Source organism: Pongo abelii, chromosome 2 (assembly GCF_028885655.2).
Source record: "Pongo abelii isolate AG06213 chromosome 2, NHGRI_mPonAbe1-v2.0_pri, whole genome shotgun sequence".
In the NCBI taxonomy this organism is placed as follows: domain Eukaryota; kingdom Metazoa; phylum Chordata; class Mammalia; order Primates; family Hominidae; genus Pongo; species Pongo abelii.
The window spans coordinates 153,035,209-153,051,752 of NC_085928.1; the positions used below are offsets into that span (position 1 = coordinate 153,035,209).

The 16,544-nt window shown below is 40.0% G+C and overlaps 1 protein-coding gene across 1 annotated transcript in view; it reads right to left on the reverse strand.

Annotated features, from left to right (window-relative positions):
* SLC9A9 (solute carrier family 9 member A9) overlaps positions 1–16,544 on the reverse strand; it is a 591,979-nt gene that overhangs the window by 294,338 nt on the left and 281,097 nt on the right. The window contains exon 9 of the mRNA XM_024245123.3: positions 6,582–6,670. Coding sequence (XP_024100891.1) covers positions 6,582–6,670 — 89 coding nt within the window. The remainder of the gene's footprint in view (positions 1–6,581; positions 6,671–16,544) is intronic.

The window sequence follows — 16,544 nt, forward strand, 5'->3', positions numbered from 1 at the left end:
TTGAAATGGTGTACCCAGTGATTTGGCCTCAAGTTAAATGGCAAACTCTAATTCCTCCTCTCATCTGTATGCATTGCAGTCTTTAATCAAGTGACCCCTACTTAATTGTAGTCTAAGAGAAAGAACCAGACACATACGTTATGCTCCACGTCAAGTAAAAGAATATTAGATCTAGAGCATGATCCTTAAAACCCAGTCATTTAGTTCAATCATTCGTTTTACAGATGGAAAACGTAAAGCTCATGTGTGTTAAATTAATTATCTGAGGCCCTACCATGAGTACTAGAGGATGGGGGCAAGACCCAGTTTTCTAGACTTACAGCCAAGTGTTCTTTCCACTATATCTTGCTGCTCCCATATTCCAGATCCTTTATTTGAATTTTCAGAGTCATGCACAGAACATATAATTTGGCTCCCATTGTCTTCTTTTATTGGAAATTTAAATTTGGATTTGCATTGCTGCTTTTCCATTCAATGGCGATAAACACTATAAATATCATCTGGGGGGAATGGAAATAAAATAAGCATCTGGAAAGAATGTGCTATAATGAAGACGTCATTGTTTGCCCATAAATGCTAGACAAAGAATCTGGCTTTTCAAAAGCAAATACATGAAAACATCTATGTCCATCCCAACTTGTATTTGTATAAAAAATAAAAATGTACAGAAATAGGTAGATTTTCAAAAAGAGCAGAATCAAATACTATATAAAAATAAATGACTAATTATCTGAATTGGCTGAAAGTATAATAAATATGGCCAATCGTTCATTTGTTTTTCCTTCCACCCATTCAAGGTTTACTGAATAAATGACGCCCCACAATTGGTACTATCCCATCTACTAACCAAATGATATTTAGTGAGGCAAAATAGTTTGAACCACAAAGTAAAACATCTGAGTTTGAAATCTGCTACTTATAAGCCTAGAAAAAACTCTAATACATCACTTTTTTCTTTACTGTTTCATCTCCTCAACATAAACAAGCACTGTTATTTCTCCTACCTTAAAAATAAAAAGATTTTCTTTGGTCCTACTTCTTCCTCCAGCGATCACCTCATTTCTCTGCTGCCCTTCAGCAAAACTCCATTGAAGGACTTGTTGATACAGGAGGTTTCCAATTTCTTTCCTCTTATTCTACCTTGAACCCATTCTATTCAGGTTTTCTGCCAACATTGTTCTTATCATTGTCATCAATGATGTCCATTTTCTTCATCTTACTTGAAATTTCAGCAGCATTTGGTATAATTCATTATGCTCCTTGAGACACTCTTCTTTTGACTTCTAGGACGCCATACTTTCCTTTTCTTTTCCCTAATGTCTATTACCTTTCAGGCTCATTTGCTGATTTTGGATTTCTTAACATTGGAGTACCTTAGATTGGTCTTTGGACCTCTTCTCTATCACTGTCTTAGAGATTTCATCCACTCTCATGTTCTCAGTATCATCTCCATATGATATGCAATTATCATCTCTATATGTTAGTCATATGCTGATGACTCTCAAAATTGTATTTTTCTCCTAGACCTCTCTTCTGAACTCCAAAATTCTATGTCCAACTGGCTACACAACAGCTCCACTTTGACTAATACACATCCCAAACTTAACAAGTCAACCCTGGGCTCATAATTTCCCCCCAAACCTGTTACTCTTACAGTCTTCCCTAGCTAATACTGGATACTTCTACTCTTTTAAAACGTACGTACATGCCTGTACTTAAAGGTCTCAAGTGTTTTCCCACCTCATTTGGGCTCTCCATGACCTGTCTTTTCTCACTGCTCTGCTATTTCTCTCATACTCTTCCTTGCTCACTCCATACCAGCCACATTGGTTCTCCTGCCCCAGGGGCCCTCTGTATCTGTCATTCCCAATTTCTCTACAGCTCTGTCCCAAATGTCCACATGGCTCCCTCTTTCACTTTTTTCAAATATCACCTTGCTGAGGCCTTTTCTGGACACCCAGTCTAATATTACAACCCTGCCTTCCCATCATATACTCCTAGCTACCCTTCCCTGCTTTATTATTGGCCTTATGTCTTACCATGAGTACACTATATACTTTGCTTATTTATTTTGACTACTATGAAGCTCCTCAACTAGAAATTCTTTTTTTGTTCACTGTTGTATCCCTGGTACCTTGAGCAATGGCTGGCATAAAGTAGGCTCTCAAAAAAAATTTGTTCAATGCATGAATGGAATCAGCGATAATAAGAGTTACCTCTTAGGTAGAAAGGTAAGTAGAAAGTAAATGAGATAAGTAGTTTGTACATGTTAATGCACAGTAAATGGTAATTATTTACATTCATTTCATATACCCATGTGTATCTGTTGGAAATAATTTTTGGTGCCAACCATGTGAAGGGAAGGAGAAATTCTAATTAAAAGGGATGCTATGGAAGTACATGGTTTTGCAAGTTAGTCTCAGGCAAGGTAAATACAGCCGATGGGAACACCCTGGAGTTTGGCCCAGATAGCAAGCTCCCAGACCTGCCTGGGGGCGGCGGGGGTGGTGAGGGAATGTGAGAGGAAAGGGGTAGTAGGAGGAAGGCTGGAAATCATCTGAGTGGGTTCATGGGGTCTGTACGTAGTCTTCTGGATGAGACCTCCAGGCTACACTGTACGTAGCCCTGGGTGAGACCTCCAGGCTACACTGCTGTGTGCTGATGTCCATCTTGAGTATCCCTAGCACTGCTCAGCTCCCAGGGTAAGAGACAGGGCTTACAGTATCTGTCTGTCTCTAGGACTTGATGTGCACACCCTAAAGCAACAAAGAACTCCAAGTCCAGGGAAATGAATTGCTGCATACGTTCATGTACTCTTTAATAGGATGCTTTGGTATTCAAAATACAAATCCTTATGTTGGGTAACAGCGTCACAGTGCCTCTATCATACTGCTTTTTGCCTAACACATAGTGATGTTACATGTGTTTTCATAGGTTGAAGCAAAAATGAAGTTCCTACATCTACAGGGTCATTATCATGGACAAAACATACCTTAAAATGAAAAAATACAACTTTAAAAAGGCACTCTAATTCTTCAAGCTATAAAGAATGCATAATTCTCTAAAGCCTTTGTATCCATATATAGCTATTTGATTAACTGGTATAGACACAGTTGAATAGAACTATTTTGTAAATCATGTCATCTTTGAATTTTATAACTCAAAGTTGATTTACATGGATTTCCGTGAGTTTACTAATTGGCTTCCTACACTCTCATTAAACAGTCCTGGCAACAGAGGCAAAGCAGCTGTGTAACAGCTACCTTCCCATTGACAGTGTGAACACAACATGGGGATATGTAGAGCAAGATACTGTAACCACGTAACATCATATAATACTTCCCAAACCTTTCCCAGTTTCAGAGAGGACACAGTGGCAACCTCTTTAGTACATGCCTCAGCATTTCTCTACAACTTGTAATTTGTTTCCCATGAGAATTTGAACTCTGCTTGTTACACTAGTGCAGAACCTGTAGTGTGGCTAAGAGCCTCTGATTGCACTCTTTCAAAGTGGGGACCTCAGACTCTGTTTACTAGAGTATGGGATATGCATGTGTATATGCATGCATAGATATGCAAGTATGTATAAATATGTACATATGCTGTGTATGTACATATTATAAGAAAAAAATAAGCAGAAAATGACAGATCCTGATAGAAAAGAAGTGAAGAAAGGGATGAAAATGAAGTGGAAGGGAATTAGCATTTATTAAGCTTCTGCTATGATCCAGGCACCCCCAAAAAAGGCAGTATGGGGAACCAAGATGGGGATATGCAGTTACCTAGATGTTAAGGAAAGAACTTGTAACATTCTCCTTCCTTAAAAAAGAATGCTGTAAAAATGAGTGCTGGCAACCTGTCAGGGAGGGCTTGTCAAGCCATTCAGAGGGAGAAAAGAAGGGCACTGATTTTGGCTTTGTCTCCCCTAGATGCTGGTCTGCTGTCTTGCCATGAGATGAGTTATCTTTGAAGTTCTGCTGAGCAGTCTAGATAGAATGACTTAAAAGTGCAAGTCCCTAAACAGGGTTCAGCTTCCCAGAATACAAATATGCTCAGAGAACCAAAAGAGGTTAGGAAAAAAACAGCCCAAGACATTTCCCTTTAAGCCCTAGAGAAAGCTAGTAGTATTCAAAATTAAAAGGATTTTGAAAGACTATATGTTGGAGGTTTCTGGATATTGATATCAGTTTTTGTTTTGGGGGCTTTTTTCTTTTGTTTCACTCAGGGGGCCTCAAGATTTCTTTAATTGCATCTTGTGATTCCTCTGAGGCATTTGAGGTGATAGGCAGAGGGGAAGGGTGACCTCGCAGAGTCCCTGGGCAGGTAGAGGTAGAGTCAAGCTTGGGATGTGACAAAGAGGGATGAAGGTGATAGCTCATTCTGGAGAGCTTCAAAGTAAGCTTTCAGGAAATCCTGTTTAGGAATTTCTGGTCAATTACAGGTTTTGCTTTGGTTGCTTTTGCTTTCTCTACTCCCACTGCCCTAATATCACATCAGATGTCCTCAGCATCACCATGTTTATTAAAAGAGACCTCTCTACCTCCACTTGCATGTTGGGCTAGATTGCATCATTCAGTCCAATTCTCCATTATTGCCTATGTCCACATTCTTTGCCATACAACTTTGCAGTGCTCTCCCACTGTGGTCAGGGATTGGCTTGGCCTCTGGACTCTGGACTATGCCATATAATTTTCCTTGGCCAATGAGATATTTAGGAGATATGATACAGCACAGTATGGAAACGGACCTTCTTCAACACTGGGGCTTTCTTTTCTATCAGGAGAAGAATGACAAACATGTGGCACTAGCAAAGCCCACCAGTCAAGCCTACTTTAGAATAGAGCCCCCAACAAACCAACAGACATATACATAAGCTCAGCTGGTACAAGCAGATGCACCCAGTCCAACCCCGATCAAAATGGCTGAAGCTTGCAGGTGTGTGATCAATAAATGATTATTGTTGGATGACACTAGGGTTATGTGGTTGTTACACAGCAAAAGCTAACTGATACAAGTGCTGTTTGGTCCATGTTCCTCGTGTCTGCCAGAGTCATATTCCTAAAATGGAACTACAATGATCTTAAAATCATTTTGCCTAGGACCCTTCAATGACTTCTTGTTATGGGCTGAACTGTGTTCCTCCAAAATTCGTATGTTGAAGTCCTAAACCCCAGTAGTTCAAAGTGTGACTTTATTTGGAAACGGAGTCATTGAAAATGTAATCAGCTAAGATGAGGTCATACTAGAGTATGGTAGCCCCTAACTCAATATGACCCGTGTCCTTATAAAAAGAGGAAATTTGGTGGTAGACATGCACGCAGGGAGAATGCTATGTGAACATGAAGGCAGAGATTGGGATGGATGTGTCTAGAAGCCAAAGGACACTAAAGAGTCAAGAAATCTTCCAGAGGCTAAGAGAGAGAGAGATAGAACAGATTCTCCTCCACAGCCCTCAAAAGGAGCTATCCTGCCAATACCTTAATCTCAGACTCTGGCCTCCAGAACTCCAAGACAATACATTCCCGTTATGTCAGCCACTCCCCGTTACCTATAGGTTATAGTCTAAAGTCCTTCACAAGATACATAAGTCATTTCATGAGTTGGTCTCTGCTCTCACTGTATCCCACTTGCTTCAGCCTTGCCCCATTCACAAGCCATGCTGAACTATTTACAGAGCTTCCACTGGCTGCTCAAGAGATATTGTTCATGCTGATCCCTTGACCTCAAATGCCCTTGTGGCTACCTTCTACCCTCTAGTAGACCCCAGATCTTTACTTAGTTAACTTCTATTTATATTTCAAGCTCCAGGTTGGGCATCATCTCTGGAAACTTTCTCCTGACTTTCTCAATCCTAACTGTAGGGTGATGTCCTACTAAAGCTCCTTATGCACACTATAGAGGTATTTCTATGACAACACTTATAAAATTGTGGCAAGTTGTTTGTTACACATCTGTGTCCTCATAAACAGTCTTGACAATGAACCTCTTGAAGGCAGGGCCATAAAGTATCTGTTCTTGTATTCCTAGTAGCTAGCATGGTGCTTGGCACAGAGTGGCTGTGCAGCAAATGTCTGTGGAAAGAATCTGTGTGTGTTTATGTGGAAATATCCAAACAGATGTGTTCTTGGCATAAGGGAGATATATTCTGCTTGTGTGACAACTGGCAGTTGAGTTTGCTTGGCATTAAAAGCACCCAATTAAAGACCAAACTTCACTTCCTTCTTTTTCTTCATTTCCTTCTTTCTCTATAACTACCCAATCTCACATGCTTTATAATGCTTTTAGAGGTAAGTGACTGTGAATTATTACCAACTGTATGCCTTTCATCTTTAAGACTGGCAGTCTAAGTTCAACATCTCTCAGGAGGGAGATACTATTATAACTATATTTTTGCTTACCAAGAGAATTGTTAATGGTTATCCTGGAGGGAAAAAAATCTATAAATATCCAACTCGTAATGAAGACTTAAGCTTACATTCTTCCTTTACTAATGAAACTCTTTCTGACTATACTGCCAGAATCGCTACATAACCATTTCACTGAGAAAAGAGACCAAGTCTGTAGTAAATTTTTTCTTTTACCTGTTTAGTTCTTATTTTGGAATCCGAAGACAGATTGTTGTAGGTATAATGTGCTTGTGTGACTCCACAGAACAGAACAGCAACTATGCCTGAAATTAAAAAAACAGATCAGTCAAAACTAATTTTCTTTTCCATCCAAGTCAAAGGTTAGGGCTATTCCAGTTGGAAAATAGACTTGGTGTCAGTAGAGTTAAAACTGCTAGTAGTTACCATGATAATGAAACCTAGGTAAATCTTGCACTTGCTTTAAACAGGGTTTAAACAGGGTCCTGAAGGATTAAACCTAAAGAAAAACATTAAGAAGTGGATTCTAAATAAACATGAGAAATAGATTCTTCCTGGAGACAAACGAGTCCCTGTTCATGAGCTAGAAAAGTTATATTTGAAAACATGAACAAAAGACTCCATAGTAAACCCTGGGTTTTTCATGGCCAGTGCCAACTACTTTGCTGGATTTTATACTAAACACTGGCATATTTTCTGAAAGATATTTGCTTTCCGCTGTATACTTTGGGTAGCCTGAAGAGGTTCCTGTCATACCATAATTTAGTATTAAAAGTCATGAGTGACAAACCTAAGACATCCACAAGGGTTTTGCTGCCCTTGCCAACGCTCCTACTTGCCAAGCAAGAGAGAGGAGACCTTGTTTGCTCCTGTGCCTCTTTGGAAAGGCTGGGTGCTCTGTCCTGCTGCCGAACACACCCAAGGCATTCACTCCTTGAAAGTAAACTGGTCTGTTCTTGTGTGATTCCTACCAACAGTGGACCTTCAGTTGCTTCTTGGCATCTGCAGGGTTTATTTCTTAAACCACATATCAGCTTTAAATGTGACATGAAGTCACACATACACTAGATGCTTTCTGGAGACAGAGGAATAGCGACCATGAGACCGACATGCTATCTGTCCCTAGGCTCTGTTATTCTCTGTGTTATTGTCCCTGGGCTGCAGTGGGGAAGCAGTGGGAGCTTGCACTGTACTTTGGATTAAAGATTAGCTCAATTATGGGAAATTGGGCATAGAGGAGGGCTTTGGGAAAAATGCAAGATATAAGTATTCCTCGACTCAGACCAAGGGGATTGAATTGAATTTTAAGCAGCAAAATCTTTCCAACTAAAAACACTCATAAATTAAATGCTGATGATTCTTAAGAGTATAGAGATATGTGAACTGAATACTGACATTTCAAATGAATCTGCAACAAAGAATTTTAAAGAACTGAGCTTTTAAAAAGATATGTAGACTATATGCTTCTACTTACATGTTGGTTATTTTTCAGGTCAGCATTGGATAAAACATTGCTAACACATATTTACATAAATGTGTAAAGTCTACATGACTTATTGCCTTTTAACATTATGCTTCAAAATTTTAGATAAAAGAATAAAACAAGTAGGAAATTTTACCATGAAATATCTGTTCAGTAGGCAATTCACCAGATTTTTGGTAACTTCTCAGTTTCTTAGCATCTCTTCAGAAATTCTAAGGCAAAAATGCTTATAAAATATTTTACTCTTCACAGAATTTCTGTTTTAAAAAGCAACATATACCAGGGAAACTTTTAGTATGCTGAAGCACTAAGTACTTCACAGCACAAGGAGGATTGCCCTGTATACTGTTTCGGCGTAAATCATTTCTCTTTATTTAAAAATGTGACCTATGTCTGTCTAGTGTGTAGTCTATTGGGGGTTTTCTGGGTGAGGTTTTGCTGACCTGTTCACTGTTGTGGAACTGTTTTGACTAGATATTGATCTGTAGAGAAGTAGTGAATAAAAGGGCAGGTGTGTCTGTGTATGGATAGCAAATAAATTCATTGTAAGAACAAGAATAGGTAACAAAGAAGTGTTACAAAGGATAAGGAAGTGACTAAGATTGTCTGAATACCTACTGTGGGCCAAGAACAGTGCTTGTTTAATTTATATCTTCTTATTTACTGACCGAGTTACTATCTCACAACAGGCTCACAATGATTAATAGCTTCTGCCACTGCCGCCTTCTTTTTAGTAATAGCATCCATTCTTTATGCTGCCCAGGGGGAAACTTTGGGACCACCCTAAGTGCACCTCTCACTGCAAATCAGCAATTTTGTTTACTTGTCCTTCAAAATGCACCTTGAACCCAAACACTTCTCAACATCTCCATCCCTAGCCTCTCTTTCCAAGCCCCCATAACCTTTGGCCTGGATTACAACAATAGCTTCCTAACTGGCCTCCCTGCCTCCCATGGTAGCCCCTAGCAATAACGCTTCTTTAAAAACTAGTCAGACCGTGTCAGGCCTTTGCTCAAAACTTTGTAATGGATTCCTGTGGCTTAAAAGGTCCTGTAAGATCTGTTCCTGCCCCTTCCCCACTCCCCACAACTTGCTGACCTCTTCTCTGACCACTCCCCTCCTCCTTACCTTTCAATATCCTATCTAAATGTGTTCTGCCAGGGGCCCTTGCACTTTCTTCCAGGTCCCACTCTTTGGAAAGCTCTGCAGATATCCACATGGCTCCTTCCCTCCTTCAGATATCTGTTTAGATGTTACATGAGCAGACAGGTCTTCTCCATCCACTCTGTACAAATTGTTCAGTCTCATCATTCTCTACTTGCTTTATTTTTTCCTATATTATATATTGCTACTTGATATTTTATATATTTATGTGTTTATTTTCTGCCTTCCTGCACGATATGGTTTCGCTGTGTCCCCACCCAAATCTCATCTTGTTGTAGTTCTCATAATTCCCACATGTTGTGGGAGGGACCTGGTAGGAGATAATTGAATCATGGGGGGCAGCTTCCCTCATACTGTTCTCTTGGTAGTGAATAAGTCTCACGAGATCTGACAATTTTATAAGAGGTTTCCCCTTTCACTTGGCTCTCATATCTCTCTTGTCTGCTGCCATGTAAGATGTGCCTTTCACCTTCCACCCTGATTGTGAGGCCTCCCCAGCTACGTGGAACTTTGAGTCCATTAAACCTCTTTTTCTTTATAAATTATCCAGTCTTGAACATATCTTTATCAGCAGCATGAAAATAGACGAATACACTGTAACACAAGGCAAAGCTCATTGAAGGCAGACGGATTCCTTGATTCCTAATGATTAGAGCAGTACCAGGCACATGGTAGGCACTCCGTATTTGTTGAATAAATAAGTGAACATTCCCATTTCTATTGAACAAGTAAGACACTAAAGTAATTTACTCAAGATCACCTCTAAAGTGACACAGCTGAGATCAAATAGTCCATAGCCTCCCTGTGCATTTCTGCCTATATTGGACCATCTGTGAATGTTTTAAGGTGATCTTAAGCTGTCTAAAAAACATTTCTGATATCCCATGAACTAGCCAGAGATTTTATGAAAAAGATTACATATCTGAACTAGCTGGGCTTATCATTGGAGAATATTTTCCCTAGTGGCTGCATTGGTTATCATTTCCTTGCCTCCAGTAGAAAACTAACAGGCTATGTTGTTGCTAAATACCTTTTGAGTCTTGTGTGGATGGATATGTCATATAAACAACAAACAATGGAGAATGAGCCCACATGACCAGAGGCTTGGTGTTGTAATTAAAATAAAACAACAAAATTGATCTGACCCTTAGTATTAGCATACACAATCATAATTCCATAGCTTAGTAATTAATCAAATCACACAAATTACTGTAATTAGTATGACTCTTACAAGCCAAACACATTTTGAAAATGTCTCATCTAAATACATCTATTATCTATACAATTCTCCACCACAGAAACAAATTCAAAGTTGACTGTGTTCTACCTTATGAAAGAACATTTTAATTATCACTATGTTTTTATATACTCATGCCTGTGAGCCCTAATTGTGCTACTGTTATGTGAGGTCCTAGATAGTTCTCTTAAATTCTATGAACCTCAGATTCTTGTGTGTAAGAAAGAGGGTGAGGGGGACCCTCAAGGGACCAAGAAGTGCTTTTTGTGCCTAAGTCATCAAACTAGTGTCTCAGCTCCAAACCCACCCATCATTACTGGCTCTGTGATCCTGGCACTGGGGCGCTACAAACCATGCTTTCCTTGCCAGTGCTGTTGGATCCTGCCAGTATGAAGTGCCAGAAGGTGACTAGAATCCAGTGGAGGAGAGAAGGGCTTGCTCCTTCCTATTTACCTGCTCTTCCTTCTAGCTTCATCTCAGCAATGACACACCTCAGAGAGGGCAGCCAGGCAGTGTCCTTAGAATTCTGGATCCTAGCCCAGTGGTTCCCTCTTAGGAGCTTCTAGATTCATTTCCCTTTACTGCTTCTACTCCTAGGGTTCACATTTGCTTCCTGTAAGTATTACCTCTCTGTTACCTTTGTGCACACTTTGTACCTTTTGCGATCTCTACCAACTCTCTACCCAATTTCCTGAATTAAATTCTGTCAATAGTCAGATTGTTTTCTTTTTTTCTGAGTCAATCCTCGTTGATATTCTCTTGTGGGTATCTTCTCTTTCTAAACTTTGATGGTTCTTGGAAACCACAGTTTTCCATTTGAAAATAAAATCCAACTCATATCTTCCCTGTCATAACTGAGACAATGAGGAACACTAGGGGCAGGCAAGACCCTGTGCCAAGCCCAAGAGAACTGGGTCTCATCCTCTTTTCAATCGTACCTATGGTTGGAACTGGTATTTTTAAAAAGTGATGTGATTATATGGTTTGGCTGTGTCCCCACTCACATCTCATCTTGAATTGTGGTTCTCATAATCCCCATGTGTCAGGGGAGGAACCCAGTGGGAAGTGATTGGAGCATGGGGGTGGTTTCCCCCATGCTGTTCTCATGATAGTGAGTGAGTTCTCACTAGATCTGATGGTTTTATATGTGTCTGGCATTTCCCCTGCTTGCACTCATTCTCTCTCTTGCCAGCCTGTGAAGATGTGCCTTCCACCAGAATTGTAAGTTTCCTGAAGCCTCCTCAGCCATGCAGAACTGTGAGTCAATTAAACCTCTTCTTTATAAATTACCCAGTCTCCGGTATTTCTTCATAGCAATGTGAGAAGGGACGAATACAGTAAATTGGCACCGAGTGGGGTGGGGTGTTGCTATAAGGATATCCAAAAATGTCAACGCAACTTTGGAAGTGGGTAACAGGCAGAGGTTGGAACAGTTTGGAGGGCTCAAAAGAAGACAGGAAAATGTGGGAAAGTTCAGAACTTCCTAGAGACTTGGGGGACTCAGAAGACAGGAAGATATGGGAAAGTATGGAATTTCCTAGAGACTTGTTGAATGGCTTTGACTAAAATGCTGTAGTGATATGGACAATGAAGTCCAGGCTGAGTTGGTCTCAGATGAGGAACTTGTTGGGAACTGGAGCAATGGTGACTCTTGCTATGCTTTAGCAAAGAGATTGGTGGCATTTTTGCCCCTGCCCTAGAGATCTGTGGAAATTTGAACTTGAGAGAGATAATTTAGGGTATCTGGTGGAAGAAATTTCTAAGCAGCAAAGCATTCAAGAGAACTCAAAGCAGAAAACACTGGAAAATTTGCAGCCTGACAATGCAATAGAAAAAAATAAAACCATTTTCTGGGGAGAAATTCAAGACCACTGCAAAAATTTACATAAGTAATGAGAACCAAATGTTAATCACCAAAACAATGGGGAAAATGTCTCCAGGGCATGTCAGACACCTTTACAGCAGCCCCTCCCATCACAGGCCTGGAGGCCTAGGAGAAAAAAATGGTTTCATGGGCCTGGCCTAGGGCCCCCCTGCTATGTGCAGCCTCAGGACATGGTGCCCTGTGTCCCAACTGCTTTAGCTCCAGCTTCTACATGGTGTGGAGCCTGTGGGTATACAGAAGTTAATAATTGAGATTTGGGAACCTCTGCCTAGATTTCAGAGGATGTATGGAAATGCCTGGATGTACAGGCAGAAGTTTGCTACAGTGGTGGAGCCCTCATGGAGAACCTCTGCTAGGGTAGTATGGAAGGAAAATGTTGAATTGGAACCCACACAGTCTCCACTAGGGCACTCCCTAGTGGAGCTGTGGGAAGACGACCACTGTCCTCTAGACCCCAGAATGGTAGATCCACTGACAGCTTGCACTGTGCACCTGGAAAAGCAACAGACACTCAATACCAGCCCATGAAAGCAGCTGAGACAGGGTTGTACCCTACAAAGCCACAGGGTCAGAACTGCCTAAGGCTGTGGGAGCCCAAGTCTTACATCAGCATGACCTGGATGTGAAATGTGGAGTCAAAGGAGATCATTTTGGAATTTCAAGGTTTAATGACTGACGTAATGGATTTTAGAGTTGCATGGGGCCTGTACCTCCTTTGTTTTGGCCAATTTCTCCTATTTGGAATGCAATGCCTGTACCCTCATTGTATCTCAGAAGTAACTAACTTGCTTTTGATTTTACAAGCTCATAGGCAGAAGGGACTTGCCTTGTCTCAGATGAAACTTTGGACTTGGACTTTTGGGTTAATGCTGGAATAAGTTAAGACTTTGGGGGACTGTTGGAAGGGCATGATTGTGTTTTGAAATGTGAGAACATGAGATTTGGGAGGGGGGGCAGGGGCAGAATGTTATGGTTTGGCTGTGTCCCCACCCAAATCTAATCTTGAATTATAGTTCCCATAATCTCCATGTGTCACGGGAGGGTCCTGGTGGGAAGTAATTGGATCACAGGGACAGTTTTCCCCATGCTGTCCTCATGATAGTGAGTTCTCACTAGATCTGATGATTTTATAAGATTCAGGTATTTCCTCTTCTTGCACTCTTTCTCTCTCCTGCCGCCCTGAGAAGAGGTGCCTTCCCGTGTGATTGTAAGTTTCCTGAGGCCTCCCCAGCCATGTGGAACTGTGAGTCAATTACATCTCTTCTCTTTATAAATTACCCAGTCTTGGGTATTTCTTCATAGCAGTGTGAGGATGGATAATACACAGCCTTTATATTGGAACAAGTGGTTTGGAGAGAGAAATATGTTAGACCTAGAACTATTAATGAGGCATAGCCCAGACTTGGATTTATGTCTTCCAATTCCCAATCCCATAATCCTTCCAAAACACAAGCACTATCCTATGGTTAAGTAGCTACCTCAACGTGTAAGAAGTTCCCATCATATGTTTGAGCTGAAAGATTATCTGCCAGCATTGTTGTAGAAAGGATTCTTTTCTTAAAGTCTGGATTTCCTCCAATTCTGAAGGCCTGTCATTTTCCTACGTATTACTTCATTAATCCACCAGGATGAACCCTTCAATTCAGTCTTTTTTTTTTTTTTAAGGTCAAGGAAATAACACTGGTTCCAAATGAAACCTTTAGGCATTTTGAATAGAGGCCAATTTTCTCAATAAGTGAAGACAAGATAAACTTATAGCCTTTCAAAATTGTTTCAATTTCAAACAAGTCTTCTAAAGTAAAATTTAAAAATATATATCTTCTACTCATAAGAACTTATTTTTTTCAAATAAGCTATGAGGTTTAAAGAGAAACTCCAAAAGTCTTCTCTATGTAGAAAAGGATGTTTTTAAATCTCTAGAACACAAACCTTCAGATCAAAGGGCATTGAAAATAGTGACTTCTGATGACTTTGCCCAAGTGACAGAGGCAGTTCACCCCACAAAGGAACCCACTCCCTCTCTCCTTCTCTCTTACTGCTGTTTCTTACCACTTTGCCTTGCCTGTTCTTGTTACTCCCAGGCATTGCTTAATTTACAGCTTATATCACTGTCCTCTCCACATATCAGAAGCTACTTGACCGCACCTGGAAGTGCAACTGTGGCCCAAGAATCCACAAGGCAATGATTTCAGGACTCTGTCCAGTGTTCCATGAATATTAATGTACATCTGAATCAGCAAATCACCTGGGGAACTTGTTAAAATGCAGATTCTCCTTCAGTAGGTTTGGGGTAGAGCCCCCAATTCTGCATTTTTATACTATTAGGGGATGTCCATGATGCTGGTCCTTGGACCACACTTTGAGGAGCAAGTCTCTCCCTAACGGTCTGGGTCGAGGTATCAACTCACCCTTGCTAAGAGTTGGCTCTGAACTTGTATGTCCCCAAAAGATATTTTTCCCTTATTCTTGACCTCTTAGCATTTTGGAACAATTATAAGACATCTTCAAAGGAGTAGCACAATTTTTGTTACCCCTTGTTTTGGCTTATAAATATCTTTTGCTAACTTCAAAAAAATGTTTTAAAATTATATTTTTGTGTTTTATTCTTTGGTTTTCTTTTCCTAGCTTTCCAGAATTGACATGGTTCTGTGAAGTCATTTTAGTTTCACAGAGTAATTATTATCAAGAAAATCTGAGAGGTTTTAAAATTTTTTTACTTTACTTTATTTCCTTTTCATCCCAACAATATTGGAATATGAAAAAATTACATAAAATAAAATTGATAATATACTTTACCACCAAAAAGTTGAATAAAACTTTTTCCTTCAAAAAAAAGGAAACAAATAAATCACATCTTTTGATCACAATGTTATAAGGCTGTCATATTTTTTATCACAATGTTATAAGACTGAAAATTAACAAAAAAGCATAGGCTAAATAAATGTATCCACTGGAGACTTTCAAATGCATTTTTCTAATTAAAATTTGAGTTGAGACCAAACACAGTGGCTCACGCCTGTAATCCCAGCACTTTGGGAGGCTGAGGCAGGCTGATCACCTGAGGTCAGGAGTTCGAGACCAGCTTGGTCAAAATGGCAAAACCCTGTCTCTACTAAAAATACAAAAATTAGCCGGGCGTGGTGGTGTGCACCTGTAATCCCAGCTACTTGGGAGGTTGAGGCAGGAGAATTGTTTGAACCCAGGAGGTGCAAGTTGCAGTGAGCTGAGATTGTGCCATTGTACTCCAGCCTGGGCAATAAGAGTGAAACTCCATCTAAAAATAAATAAGTAAATAAATTGACTTGAAGGTGAAATCAAATGTGAAATTTTAGATTATTTAGAAACAGGATAACAATAAGTTTATACCACATACCCTATCAAAACCAATGGGATAAAAACCAAATAATTATTTAGTGGAAAATTGATAGTCTTATGTGCATTTTATTAGGACAAAAAGATTGAAAATAAGTAGACCATTTACCTCAAGAAACTGGACAAGGGACATAAAAATAGACCCAACGTAAGCAGAAAAAACTTAACAAAGAAAAATGAAAAAGTAGCCAAAAAGAATATATGAAAAATAGGACTTGGCCACTAAAATAAAGAGCTGCACGATAAGAGTAGGGTCCATGCCTCTCAGCCCCTGTGGTATCTTGGGCCTCGATGCTTCCCAGGCTGCCATTCTCTGGCCATGGTTACAGGCATAACACGGGTGATGCTGGCCAATAGCTTCACCCTACTGAGACTTCATTTTCTCATCTGGCTAGTGGCTACCTGTCTCACGGTCTGTTTTTAGTATAATGCAATATGATGGATATTAAAATGCTTTACAAACTCAATACTCTTAAGTAAACATAAGGTTTTGCCATAAATATTAGGAGATGAAAGGAAGAAGACAAGAAGGAATAACTTGGAGAAACTCATTTCGGGGATAAACACAGCAACATTTCCTATTTAACAAGTGACTGGGAGACAGTACATGCTTTGCACATTCTATGCCCTTTTTCACCTTTGTTGTCTTCTCTTCACCTTTAACTCCTGCATCAAGGAAAGCGGGTAGATATGTGCTTGCTATTCCTAGTAATCTAAACTTAGACAATTCTCAGTAATGTCACAATTAAGCTACCAGACTTACATGAGTGAGTTTGGTATCTGCTATTTATTCACTCAATTGCTAGTTATCTATTGAGATCCTATACTGAGCAAAGCACTGACCATGGGTATGAGGAACACAAGAATGAATAAAGCAGGCCTAGGCCTCAAGCAGCTTGATGTCTCCTAACAGAGATAAGATATATACAAAGACATCTAAAACTGGTAGAATAGTGGGTGATAACAAAGGAATTCTCAAAGGGAGTAATTTCTTTAAGGCTAGAAAAGCTGGGACAGGGATGAGGAATGTTTTCCTGA